The 12,704-nt window shown below is 49.5% G+C and overlaps 1 protein-coding gene across 1 annotated transcript; it reads left to right on the forward strand.

The window, feature by feature from the left end:
* Window positions 1-62: 62 nt before the first annotated feature.
* tecpr1a (tectonin beta-propeller repeat containing 1a) lies at window positions 63-10,882 on the forward strand (the record flags this gene model as incomplete). The annotated part of the gene is made up of 24 exons (XM_080517503.1): window positions 63-186; window positions 1,268-1,500; window positions 2,445-2,627; window positions 2,716-2,838; window positions 2,969-3,088; window positions 3,229-3,403; window positions 3,474-3,574; window positions 4,790-4,891; window positions 4,976-5,124; window positions 5,239-5,834; window positions 5,942-6,087; window positions 6,154-6,309; window positions 6,390-6,539; window positions 6,983-7,140; window positions 7,237-7,467; window positions 8,325-8,421; window positions 8,502-8,581; window positions 8,666-8,722; window positions 8,821-8,995; window positions 9,300-9,435; window positions 9,552-9,644; window positions 9,732-9,838; window positions 9,945-10,064; window positions 10,745-10,882. Exons 2-24 carry the CDS (start codon window positions 1,276-1,278, stop codon window positions 10,880-10,882), a joined length of 3,618 nt encoding a protein of 1,205 aa, XP_080373629.1. The 5' UTR covers window positions 63-186; window positions 1,268-1,275.
* Window positions 10,883-12,704: the final 1,822 nt, after the last annotated feature.

Consider the following 12,704-nt stretch of genomic DNA (forward strand, 5'->3'; position numbering starts at 1 on the left):
AACCAATAGGAGCGCGAGATCCGCGCTGCACTTCCGGTTTCACTCAGTCGACATTATTCAGAGAGAAAAATGAGCATCCAGCTCTCTGGTGTCGGATTAAACTGCTGCTCCGCCATGTCCACCTGCTGAATGAGCCGCGGCGACGTGGCAGGCCGCCGGCAGAGCCTTTATGAGAGCAAACCCCAGGTTTGTGTGTCTCCGTGTGTCAAATCGCTATTTGTAGAGAGCTAAGCCTGTAAGCCTGGACCAGAAAACAAGCTGTCGTCCGAGCTGGTTTCACTGTTTACATGAAGGAGAACTGCGTCAGGGACACTGTCATGTCTAGTTATTGTGCACGCTATTAAACACTTACTCACCGTACACAGGGACTCGTAGCAACGTGACTTTATCTGAATCGTGGCTGTTTGTGAAGCGATGTCAAGGTGTGTTTCGGCCTGAGTGTCTGATCTGTGTGTTGTTATTTCCTCTGGGTTGAATGAAATGTTTAATGAGAGTGATTTAGGACAGGCTTTAATGGCAGCAGCGTCCCCGCTGGCTACTACTGGATCTGCTGTCACTTTTTGTGTGTACGTACAAGAGGAAATATCACAGATACCAGATCAGTTAGATGACCAATAACACTTCATTCATCCCGCATGAATTCTGCTCACAGCGGCTGACCATCATTATTTACGAAATAAAGAGATTACAAAACGTACATATTTGCAGTAGCTTGAACCAAGAAAGTATCTGATTACATTGAACTGACTGTGTTATATCTGCTTTAAAATGGAACAATCACCCATTTCTTTCTCCTAATGATATCATCAATGTGTCAAAAAGAAGAAATGCTTCATAAAAGTACTTATTTACATGGACAAAATTGATAATATGAGTAAAATATGATAATTACATTAGTAACTAGCACTCGTGCCTAAAGTTCCCAGTCTGAGGGGCTTTGGGGCCGTTGTGTTTGCATGTTGTTCCTGTGATTGTGGAGGGTGTTTTTCCACACACCACATCCTCCCACACTCTTGTAGGTGTGAATTAGTGTGTTTGAGCTGTGATGGACTAATGACCTGTCAACAGTGTTTCCTCTCTTCACCCAAAGTGGGCTGGGATCAGGTCCAGCAGCAATATAGACGATGGACAGATTAAATGACCTCATCTTTATTGGTTTTTGTTCAAGTTAAGGTCACACTGCCTGTAGCCTGTCCTGAAGGGGAGCGTACACCCTGAACACTTACAGCTCACAGAACAAGACTTGTGTCTCCTCCTCGTGCTCCAGGGGCAGCCATGCCAGCCTCCCTGCTGTGGGCGGTGGACGTGTACGGGCGCGTCTACAGCCTGTCCACCGCGGGGCAGCAGTGGGAACAATGCTGCGACGCCCACATGGAGTTCAAGCGGGTGGCGGCGGCTCAGCAGTGCTGCTGGGGCATCGCCTGTGACAACGGCATCTACCTGAACATCTACGCTTCCGACCTGCCCATCCGCTACCAAGAGGAGACCTACGAGAATCAAGTGAGTCACCTTTTTTTTTTTTTTTTTTGCATCTCTAAAATTGAAGTTCAAGTTCCTCCATTAAGAGAAAATGTACATTCTGCATCCTGTCGCAAGAGGAGAGTTCCACTCCCTTTGTTGTGAAGTCCAGCAGCAATGCCCCGAACTTCCTCCTCTGGCAGGAAGGTTTTGCAGTAAACTGTCTCTAGACACTAAAGTATGCATCCTCTTTCAGTTCCTTTGGCTCTTGCAAGGTTGACCAGACACCAAGCAATGTATTCAAGGACTTTAACAGGGTGAAATCAGGGCTTCTGGAAATGTAGGGCCACTCACTGAAGTCACATGGATTCTTTTGGACTGAGAGGAAACTGGACAAACTCCAAACAATCAGCACAGAGAAAAGCCTGAACGGGACTCCAACTCATGACTTTCTCACTGTCGGGCCTTGACACCACTGTGCTCAGTGTCCTGATATCAACATATGAAGAATACATGTGGCAAAAGAAGTCAGTCCACTTTGTCAAGAAATGATCAACACATGAGCTTCTCAGATCAGTTTTATTTTGTCCCCGTCGGCCCATTTGTGCTGCAGCAAGTGAACAGCACACACGTATAACACACTTACAAACATGCAGACTAAATAAACCCAAGAGACACTGCAGCTAAACCATCAGTCCTCTCAATGAAAAGAGAAATGGTGAAGCAAAGCCCATGTATTCATTCTACTATATCAACTGCTGGTCGTATTGATTGTAGCTGAAAACTGATGAATCGTGACGTCAGAATGTTCTAAAAAGAAATCGCACATCACGAATGGATGAATGTGACAATGAGTGTGCCGACAGTCAGTCTTTGTGTGTTGATCTGACTGGTGTGTGTGTGTGTGTGTGTGTGCGTGTGCATCCTGACATGTCTACTTCTTCTCTCTTTTTTTTCTTTTCAATTTTCTTTTTTTTTTTAACCAGCGCTGGAATCCCGTCGACGGCTTCTCGGACCGCCTGCTGCCAAGCGACCGCTGGCAGTGGAGCGACGTCACCGGTCTGCAGCATCAACCCCTGGACAGTTTCCAGCTCCCGTCCAGCAGCTGGGAGTGGGAGGGTGACTGGTACGCCGATGAAAACTTTGAGGGAGAGCCCACCGAGAAAGGAGTGAGTGTGCTGCTTAAACGCGGTGTCGGCCCCTGGCCCGTCCCGCTCACCACAACCGTGGTCACCATTCAGGTGCTTGTCTTCACAGGGATGGACCTACGCCATCGATTTCCCCGCCACCTACACCAAAGACAAGAAGTGGAACTCGTGTGTCCGTCGCAGGCGGTGGCTCCGCTACAGGAGGTACAGGGCCATGGACCGCTGGGCAAAGGTGTGTGTGTGTGTGTGTGTGTGTGTGTGTGTGTGTGTGTGTGTGTGTGTGTGTGTGTGTGTGTGTGTGTGTGTGTGTGTGAGAGGGCGTGTCCACGTCTGAGTTTGTTCACCTCTCTGCGTGCTGACAGATCCCGTCGCAGCAGACCTCTCTGCCAGATCCCTTCAGCGACATCAGCTGTGGCGGCTGGGAGATCAGTGAGGAGCCCAGAGGCCGGCTGTCTCTGTGGGCCGTGTCCCTGCAGGGCAAGGTACCGCCCAAACACACACACACACACACACACACACACCCAACCTCCAGCAACCCTTCTGCTCCAGGAGTCTGTGAGGTCCACTCAGTCGGACCGCTTGCTCTGCCTCTCCCCATCGTCTGTTCTGGTCTGGTGGTCAGGTGTGGTTCCGGGAAGGGATCTCTCACAACAACCCAGAAGGCTCTTCGTGGGACGACGTCGTCCTCCCCGGGGAGGTGGTCCAGATCAGCTGCGGCCCAGGAGACCTGGTCTGGGCCGTGTTGTGGGAGGGGCAGCTCATCGTACGGGAGGGCGTCGGTCGGGATTGGCCCCAAGGTAGGCCGAGCGGTGGGAGGAGGCGGTGCTTCACCTGACTGTCTTCATTTCAATGCTTCCCTTCACGCAGGGAGCTCGTGGGCGGTGGTGGAGTCTCCCAGCCCAGATGTGGGGGTTATTCACGTCGCGGTGGGAGTCGACGTTGTCTGGGCCATAACGAAGGACAACAAAGTGAGAATATCTTAACCAGTGTTTTTCAACCACTGCGCCGCGGCATACTGGTGCTCCGCGAGATCTAGTCAGATGTGCCGTGGGAAATGATCCAATTTCACATTTTCTCCAGAAGAACATTTACTCTCACAACCACTGTAAGAGCAGTGTGCAGAGTAATCTATAATTACTGTGGCAAGCGCCGCGGAAGAATTGCTCTATATCAAGATTCTATACTGCCGGCTGAATACCATAGGCTTTTATTTTGACATGAACACACACAACCGGAACTTCATAACAGGATGACACTCCACACAACACATTTCTCACTCATGGTTGCACACCAACATCCAACAAACCAAACTAGACGAAATAATGAACTATCTGAACCGAGGAACAAAAACACAGCACAAGCACAAACCAACACACACAACAACCCCAACAATAACCCTCAATAACCTCTGGCAACACATAACCTGAACTCCCATCATGCCCTGCAGCGACCAACTCCCTGATGCTACAATACTCTTCACCACTAGATGGCAGCACAGTACGTTGCCGTTGAAATGGAAACTTAACAGACGTCAGTGTGGTTCATCTCCACCTCCTGCTACCATCTTGTATCAAAGTACTGTGTCAGTGACAGTGATGGAGAAGTTTTAGAAAAGGAAGAATGTGAACCAGGATCTCAGCTCTTCATCCATCAGGTCCAGGTTTCACACTGAGGGAGTCACTATTAAAAAAACGAAATTGGGAAATACTTTTTTCTGTATTTATTTGATTCCTGTTGATAAAACTTTGATGAGAATGACTTTATATTGTTAATAGAGGCTACAGAGTTTCACATTTGAACATTTTCGGGTGGTGGTGTGCCTCCAGAGTTTTCCAAAGAAAAAAATGTGCTTTGGCTCAAAAAAGGTTGAAAAACACTGATCTAAACATAGAGCCATGTGATATAGTTTGAAATGTGAGTTGATCTTTGGGACCAGCTCCAGCTACCATCTACACTATCGAAATACCTTACAACCGTTTTATGAGCAATCTGTTTGTATTTCCTGTCTGTTTTGATTCTTCTTCTGCTGTTTGATTTAATATTGTGAAATTGACCGTGATCTTGAGGCAGCATGTTTTGGAAGAGAGGCATGGCTTCCAAACCTGACGGATCACCTGTTTTCTGGTCTGAAGCTTGTCCTCCGCACAAGACCTGCTCCTCATGGGACTCTTCTCGTTCACCAGGTGTGGTTCAGACGCGGCGTGAACTCCCACAACCCCTGCGGCTCCGGCTGGATCAGCATGGTCGGAGAAATGATCACGGTCGACGTGGGCCTGAACGACCAGGTGATCCCGCACACTACCACATGAAAAGCAGTGCAATGTTGGGAGCGGCGCCGCGTTGCTGACAGCGGCTGGTGTTGTGTTCAGGTGTGGGCCGTCAGCAGCGAGGACCGAGCCGTGTACTTCAGGCAAGGCGTCACCTCGAGCGAACTGAGTGGGAAAACCTGGAAGGCCGTCAGCGTCCCTCGAGACGGAGAGCGATCTCACTCCAGTGCGAGCGCCGCCAGCCTGCAGAGGTCGGAGACGCTCCCCCGGACACACGTCCCCTGATGGTGGTCGTCTACGGATGTGCACAGACACCAGCGTTCCTGACACTGAGGCTCTTTTCACTTTCCCCCACTGTTCTCCAGCGCCGGCTGTTTCTTCAGCGGGGAGGTTTGTGCTCAGTCGGTGGCCAGCGACGGGGAATCCGACGTGGAGAAAGGCTCCATCGATGGCGCCGGCCGCCCCGCCGCCGCCCCGGGACCGTGCGTCGATGCGTTGGGTGAGCAGACGTCCGAGCCACCCGCCGACGCACAAGAACCCCGAATCCCCAAAGTCACCAGCGACAGCTTCATCTCCGAGCTTGTGTCGGATCGGGAGCAGAGGAAACCCTCCGGAGACGCCGGAGCCGTGGCGCCGGCCGTGCTCCGAGTCCCCGGAGACGGAGACGACCGAGCTCCCTCCGCCGGCGCGGCGCCGTCCCCGAGCCGGCCCGCCGGCCCCGCCGATCCCCAGTGGAGCAACGTGGACCTGGAGGAGGCTCAGACCCAGCAGGCCCGGGCCGGGTCGGCCATCTTAGACTCCGCTGACACCAGCAGCCTGTCGTCAGTGGCCACCTACACCCTCGCCACGGAGGACCCGTACGGCGCCGACGAGCACCCGATGTGGGCGTGGGTGAGCGGGGGCGGTTGCTCGGTGGACAGCCACTCACAGCTCTGCTGGTTTAGCTCATTGAACGCCTCATGTGAGTGAGAACCCCCCCCGATTTAATGACGAGTTCATTCGTGTTTCCCGAACAAACGATAGAAAAAAAACCTGCCGACCAAATGTTTCTCCCTTCCCTCCACCCAGCCCTGGTCCAGTCCATCCAGTCCATGAGTCTGTCGGTCAGCCCCGCCCAGACGGCAGCCTGGCGCAGACAAATATTCGAGCAGCTCAGTGAAAGAGCCAAACGGGAGACGGATAATTTCCGACATTACGAACAAGCCATAGAACAGGTGGGTGCGGCGCGGCGGTCCTCCGGTCCTACAGACACTCACTCACTCTCTCTGCCTCGCCAACAGTCGGTGTGGGTGAAGAAGGGAACCATGCAGTGGTGGAGAGACTGGAAGCCCCACAAGTGGATCGACGTTCACTTTGCTCTGGAGCAGTTTTCCGGTGCGGAAGGCAACAAGGACGGCATCCTGTTCATCTACTACAACTACTATGAGGAGAAGAAGGTGAGGTGGAACAAAGTCTCCCTGTGTCTTTGACATGAAACAATTGAAACCAACATGCAACTCTTCTGTCTCCATCCCAGTACCTGCATGCTTTTGTCAACGAAGTGACCATTTTGGTCCCCGTGCTGAGCGACTCCAAACACACTTTTGCCATCTACACTCCCGAGAGGACCAAACAGAGGTGGCCCATCAGGCTGGCAGCCGCCACGGAGCTGGAGATGCACGACTGGGTGTGTATCTGATCAAAACTGATAATCTGGTTGTACTGGTGACAATAACAATAAAATTCTATTCTATTTTATTCTAAATTGCGAAACTCCCTGCTTCTTCCTGCTGTCTCTGAGAGCCAAGATGTAGCAAACCAAAAGTTCGTAGTTGAAACTCCACCTCCACCACTCTCTCCATCTGTATTAAATCATGAAACATTTGATGAATCTATGTTGAGAACATTTTTCTTTTTTTATCATTTTCTTTTTTTGGGTCACAGAGGTCTCGCCTCAGGTTTAAAGCCAGCTGGTGGTGTCTGAACAGGTCCAGACCGTATTGAATACATAGTCATCTACGAGCTGGAGCTGGTGGAATATCCTTCTGAAATGCAGGAGTGACTGTCTTTTTTTTCCTCGGTTCTCTCTTCTGCTTCTAATTGCGTCTCCTTTGTCGTCTCGCTCTCCAGCTGGCGTTGTTGAGTGTTTCATGCTGTGACGCCAGAAGCCTCCAGGGTCCCCCGTCCAAACAGGCCATCTGGTCCGTCACCTGTAAAGGGGACGTGTTCGTCAGCGAGCCCTCTGCTGGCCTGGAGGCCATCCCGTACCCCACGCCCTGCGACCAGATGTATGGACGTTCCTCCACTCCTGGAGGAACTCGACGGTTTTGATCGACTAGAATGTTAAAAGAAAAATGCAGACGGCTTCCTTTCCTTTGGTGCAGGTTCTGGCGGCAGGTTGGGGGCCACCTCCGTACGGTGGAGTGTAACAGTGTGGGGGTGGTGTGGGGGGTCGGCTACGACCACACCGCCTGGGCCTACACCGGCGGCTACGGAGGAGGGTTCTTCCAGGGGCTGGCCAGCAGCACAGACAACATTTTCACACAGACGGACGTCAAGAGCGTCTACATCTACGAGAACCAGAGGTGGAATCCAGTCAGCGGCTACACTAACAGGTACTGGACCGCCGCCGCTCACATTTTGTCACTGATGGTGTGAATTATTTGTTCTGGTGCTTCTTACTGTGTTCAACACCAAGATGTTCATGTGATGTATGTCAATGAAGATGGCGAGGAATCTTTAAGTAGAATCTGTCATGTAAGACATGACAGATTCTACTTAAAGATCTGCAAGGAAACTGTTAAATATGTAATGAAATATAAGAAATCAGGTGTTTTTAGCAGTAACTAACTGAAGCATTTCTGTTTTTTTTAATTGCAAGAGATAAAGTTAACCTCTTGGTTGTGATTTTTATAGTTTTTAGTTTATGAAATGGAAAAAAAAACATCTGATTAGCTAAAGTTATAGATAATAAAAGAAAAAGGCTTGGAATATTTCAGTTTCTGTGTGATAAATGTAAAATATATGGAATAGAAAAATGTAATTGTTAAAATGTGAACTTTTTTCTTTTCTTTTAATTGTGAGTAATAAGTGTTCTTTAAAATACCTGGCCGTTCAGATTGCACCACCCAGTGCACGTCAGATGGAGAGTTTGAAGCGATGGATTTACAGCAAGATATAATTATAGATCAAATTAACAATAAATAGGTAGAAGAAGATTAAAATTCTATATATAAATGTGGGGATTTAGAGTTGAGAAGTCTTATGGCATCTGTGGAGAACGTGTATGAAACCTCGGTGTTCCTTCAGAGTCCATGTTGGTGGTGAGACGAGTCTCTGATGACCTGCGTCTCGGTGAGACGGCAGACAAACAGGAAGTGAAACCCTGACTACGTCCCCCACTACGCTTCCGTCGTCACTGCGCCTCTGACCAGCAGAAACCTGAAGTTGAATTCATTTCATTGTGTTTTAGAGGGCTGCCCACAGACCGCTACATGTGGAGCGACGCGTCGGGACTTCACGAGTGCACCAAGGCCAATTCCAAGCCTCCCTCCCCCCAGTGGACCTGGGTAAGAGCGCACACTGTGGCGGGCCTGTTGAGGGAACTGGAAGTGTCGCTTCTTGAATCCACACAAACCTGCGTCTCCAGGTGTCGGACTGGTCCGTCGACTTCAGTGTTTCCGGAGGGACCGACAGGGAAGGCTGGCAGTATGCTGCAGACTTTCCAGCGTAGGTCTGACCTGCCTTCTCCGACACGCGCCGTCGCCGACGCTCCCATTTAACGCCGCACTCCATTGTTTCGTCCCCTCGCAGGTCGTACCATGGCTATAAAAGCATCAGGGACTTTGTGCGTCGCAGGCGATGGGCCAGGTACTGCCGAGAGCAACGCAAGCACGTTCAGACTGTCCCCCGCCTTTTACCCAATATCTCTCACGCTTTGTGTTTTTTTTCTTCCTCCCTGTTTGCAGAAAGTGCAAATTAACCACCACGGGCCCGTGGCAGGAGGTCCCGCCCATCCCGCTCAGCGATGTCACCATCCTGCCGTGCGGCGCTCAGAGCAGCGTGGACGTGGTGCCTCTGTGGGGAATCAGCCACAAGGGAGACGTGCTTTGCCGTCTGGGAGTCACTGCGCTGACGCCCGCTGTGAGTCATTGATATCAAGTCCTAAACTGGCAGTTTGCCACCTTTTATTGAAGCACACGTGAATGGAAATGTAGAAATAAGCTCCTAGAATAAACCCGTATCTTCGCAACAAACTGCATCTTTGCAGTTGGAAGTTGGAAGTTCCCAGTTACCACCAATGTGCCAGTGGTCCATCTGCAGGCTTGTCCAAGCCAAGAGATATGTCAACATGTTGTAATTCTAGAGATTTTAAAGTGTCGTGGCGAGTGAAAGAGAAGCGCTTGTCATTTGAGTCTGCTGTAATACGTCTTCCCGCCGCTCTCAGGGATCCTCGTGGCTTCATGTCGGAACAGACCAACCGTTCAAGTCCATCTCCATCGGGGCCGCCAGCCAGGTGTGGGCCGTGGCGAAGGACGGCTCTGCTTTCTACAGGGGCTCAGTCTCAGCACAGAGTCCTGCAGGTCAGTGAGGCAAACTGTGGACGTGGCCGTCACAGCAGGGGTGGAGGAGCCAGAGCACCTCAGCCACATTGTGGCCTGAACAGCATTGACGTGTGTTGTTGTGTCTCCCCCTGCAGGAGACTGCTGGTACCACATCCCGTCTCCAGCCAAGCAGAAGCTGAAGCAGGTGTCCGTTGGGAGGACGTCGGTGTTCGCGGTGGATGAAAATGGTGACGCAGCGAAATATCCTCACATCTCCCAGTGGATCCTCTCGCACCGGGTCTAAATGAATTGTCGTGGTTCCTTTTGCCCTCCAGGTAACCTTTGGTGCCGACAGGGTGTGACCCCGAGCTACCCTCAGGGATCCTCCTGGGAACACATCTCCAATAATGTGCGCAAAGTCTCTGCGGGACCCCTGGACCAGGTGGAGACCGGGACATCAGTCCATCGCCCTTTCATTCTCTCCTGCGTTTGGTATCACAGGTCGTGTTTTCTTCTGAGCGTAATTGTGCGTTGGTGCTTTGTCACAGGTGTGGATCATCGCAGACAAGGTGCAGGGCAGCCACAGTCTGAGCTGCGGGACGGTGTGCCATCGGCTGGGCGTCCAGCCCCTGGAGCCCAAAGGACAGTCCTGGGACTACGGCATCGGGGTGAAGGAACTAGAATCTCTGAACACGTTACTCGCTTACACCGTCTTGTGCAATCCCACACAAGTACTGTGAAATATCTTTATAACACTTCTTGATTCATTAGAATTGCAGACAACATAATATTAAGTTTATAATTTGAATTGACTGCACTGCAGCAACACAACTGATCCGAAGGACATCCTGCTGCTTACAAGTATTGTTTCTACTGGAGGTGCAAGTGAGATGAGCTGGGAACAAAAAAGAGTTTATTATTGAACATTTTCCACTCATGAATCAGAGATGAGGGATTTAAAATCTGGTCTGGTCACCCTCTTTAGTGTGTGTGGTGTTTGGCACACCCCTCTCATGTCCTTTCTGTGCAGTCTGCATGGAAAAGGACGATATAGAGTGTCGATACAAAGAGTTTGTTCAAAAGTTTTTCTGTAGGTAAAGTCTTAACGGCTCCAGTTAATCCTGTTGTAAATCTCAAATGTTTGAGGAGGAAGCCCACGCGCTGATGCCTGACCCATAATCTTTATTTGCAGCCGTTGCAACCACGAGAGGGCGTGTCCCTTTCAGGCCAATCGCCGCGCTAAAGACAAAAGCTGCAACCAGTTTGTTTTGTACTAAAGAGGCTGATCCTCCACAGTAAGAGCGCTTTGATTGCTGCTAATTTCTGCCTTTGTTTGTGTCTGTCGCAGGGCGGGTGGGACCACGTCACAGTGAGGGGGAACGCCACGGAGCCGCCCCGCCTCCGGCTCCCCTCCCTGGCTGAGCCGTCCTCCGCCCTCCCACCCAACCCCCCGCCGGGGACCAGCGCTGAGGCTAACAGCACTTAGACACACACACACACACACACACACACACACACACGCAATCACCTGAAACAACATCACCTTAGTGGATGTTTATTGTAAATAACAAGGTCTTAACACTGAAGTAGCACAGTGACGAGGTGTAAACTGTAGGTGAGCCTTCTCTCTTCTCTCTCTGTGTTTTTGTGGCATTTGAACAATCCTGACGCTGGAATAATGACCTTCAGTCTTCAAACCCTCCTTTCTTTCCCCGATAAGGGCATTTACAGGTCATATTTAACTCGTGCTACTTGTTTTGACCACTCGCACTTTAACAATGTTTTTTTTTTTTTTTTTTAATTCGTCAAGCTGTCGATTTGTTTGTACAGAACGTTCTGTTGATGTCTAATTTTCCAAATGGGAACAAAACAAGTAGTGTTATTTCCACGATGGCAGCGTACCTGCTGAACTGGCGGCTCCAGCCTTGATTAAAGTGAAAACTAGCGGCCGAAGCAGGAGGCTTCATTGTGTCCAGGTTTCACCGACCGCCGGTGGGAAAATCGTCGGTTTCTAATGACGCAGCTTTGCTCAAGTGGCTGTTGTGATTAAAAAGGCGTGAGGGGTGGAGGCGTTTGCAAATCCGCCTTAAAACACTAATTCTGTGAGCATCAATCAGCTGCAATGACTCAGACTTCAAACCTTTCGCAGCAAAAACACATGTGGACTGTACAAACACTTGGCTTCTGTTTTTATAAAGATTAAGTTATTTTCTAAAGGGAGAAAAATATTTAAAAGAAAGAAAGAAAAAGAAGCTGTTATTGTGGTGGAGCATGTGCAATGGTTGGTGTTGTAAATGAAACACAAAAGAAAAATATTTGTGGTTGAAATGCTAAAAGTGAACCTTCCTCTTTCTCAGGAGAGGTTTTTTTTTTTTTTTTTTTTTTACATTTGCATGACTTCCTTCAGCCTGACGGTCGGATGACGGAGCAGAAACACAGGGAAAAATAAACACTATATTTTTGTTAAAAAAGATCTGTAACATATTAGCACTAATTAGTATCGTGGCTCATGATCTAATAATAAAGACAGAATTAGAGGAAATCAGTTATTTTCTACAGTCTCAAGTAGACTGTTTTTGTTTGGTTTAAAAAAAAAAAGCTGCTTTCTTGAATACGTTCGTCCGCCATGTTTTTGGCCTCAGTGCAACGTTAAACCGTGGGTGGTATCGACACGTCTGTTTACGCAACATTTTCAAGTGAAAGCGCAAAAGCTTTGTAGTGTTTTGGGACTGCGTTTACAACGGAGCCACTGAAAACGGAACTTTTAGGAAACGCTTCGTTCGCCTCCAGAGGGTCACGACTATGGGGTTAAATTTGTGCCAAAACTCTGAGCGAGCGATGGGAAAATTTTAGCGCAAAAAAATTAATTGTGCAAGCGCACTAATAGCATTTTGAGGAAATATTTAAATTGCGCAAAGACAAACTTGAGATTGCGCTCAAAAATAATTTCTGCGCTCAGATTCTTCCTCTGCGCTCAACCTCTCTCTCTCTCGCTCGCTCAAATCTCTCCACCTCCGCTCAAGTTCTGCTGTGCGCTCGCTCAAAATGTCCAAAGCCCAAATGTGACAGACACGGTTGTCCACCAATCACAGAAATTTGGGGCGGGCGTTGAATTCTGATTGGTTACTTCGGATTCTGGAAGTGCCTCATAACCAACGAAGAAGAAAAAGAAGAAGAAGAGGGAAAAACAAACTGCGGGGGAAAACATGTTGTAATCCAGGATCATTATCTTTAGTTTTCCTTATTTCTGTTTTCCCTCGCAGTTTGTTTCTCCCTCTTCTTCTTCGTTGGTAATGAGGCACTTCCAG

The sequence above is a fragment of the Blennius ocellaris genome (assembly GCF_963422515.1).
Source record: "Blennius ocellaris genome assembly, chromosome: 21".
NCBI lineage: Eukaryota > Metazoa > Chordata > Actinopteri > Blenniiformes > Blenniidae > Blennius > Blennius ocellaris.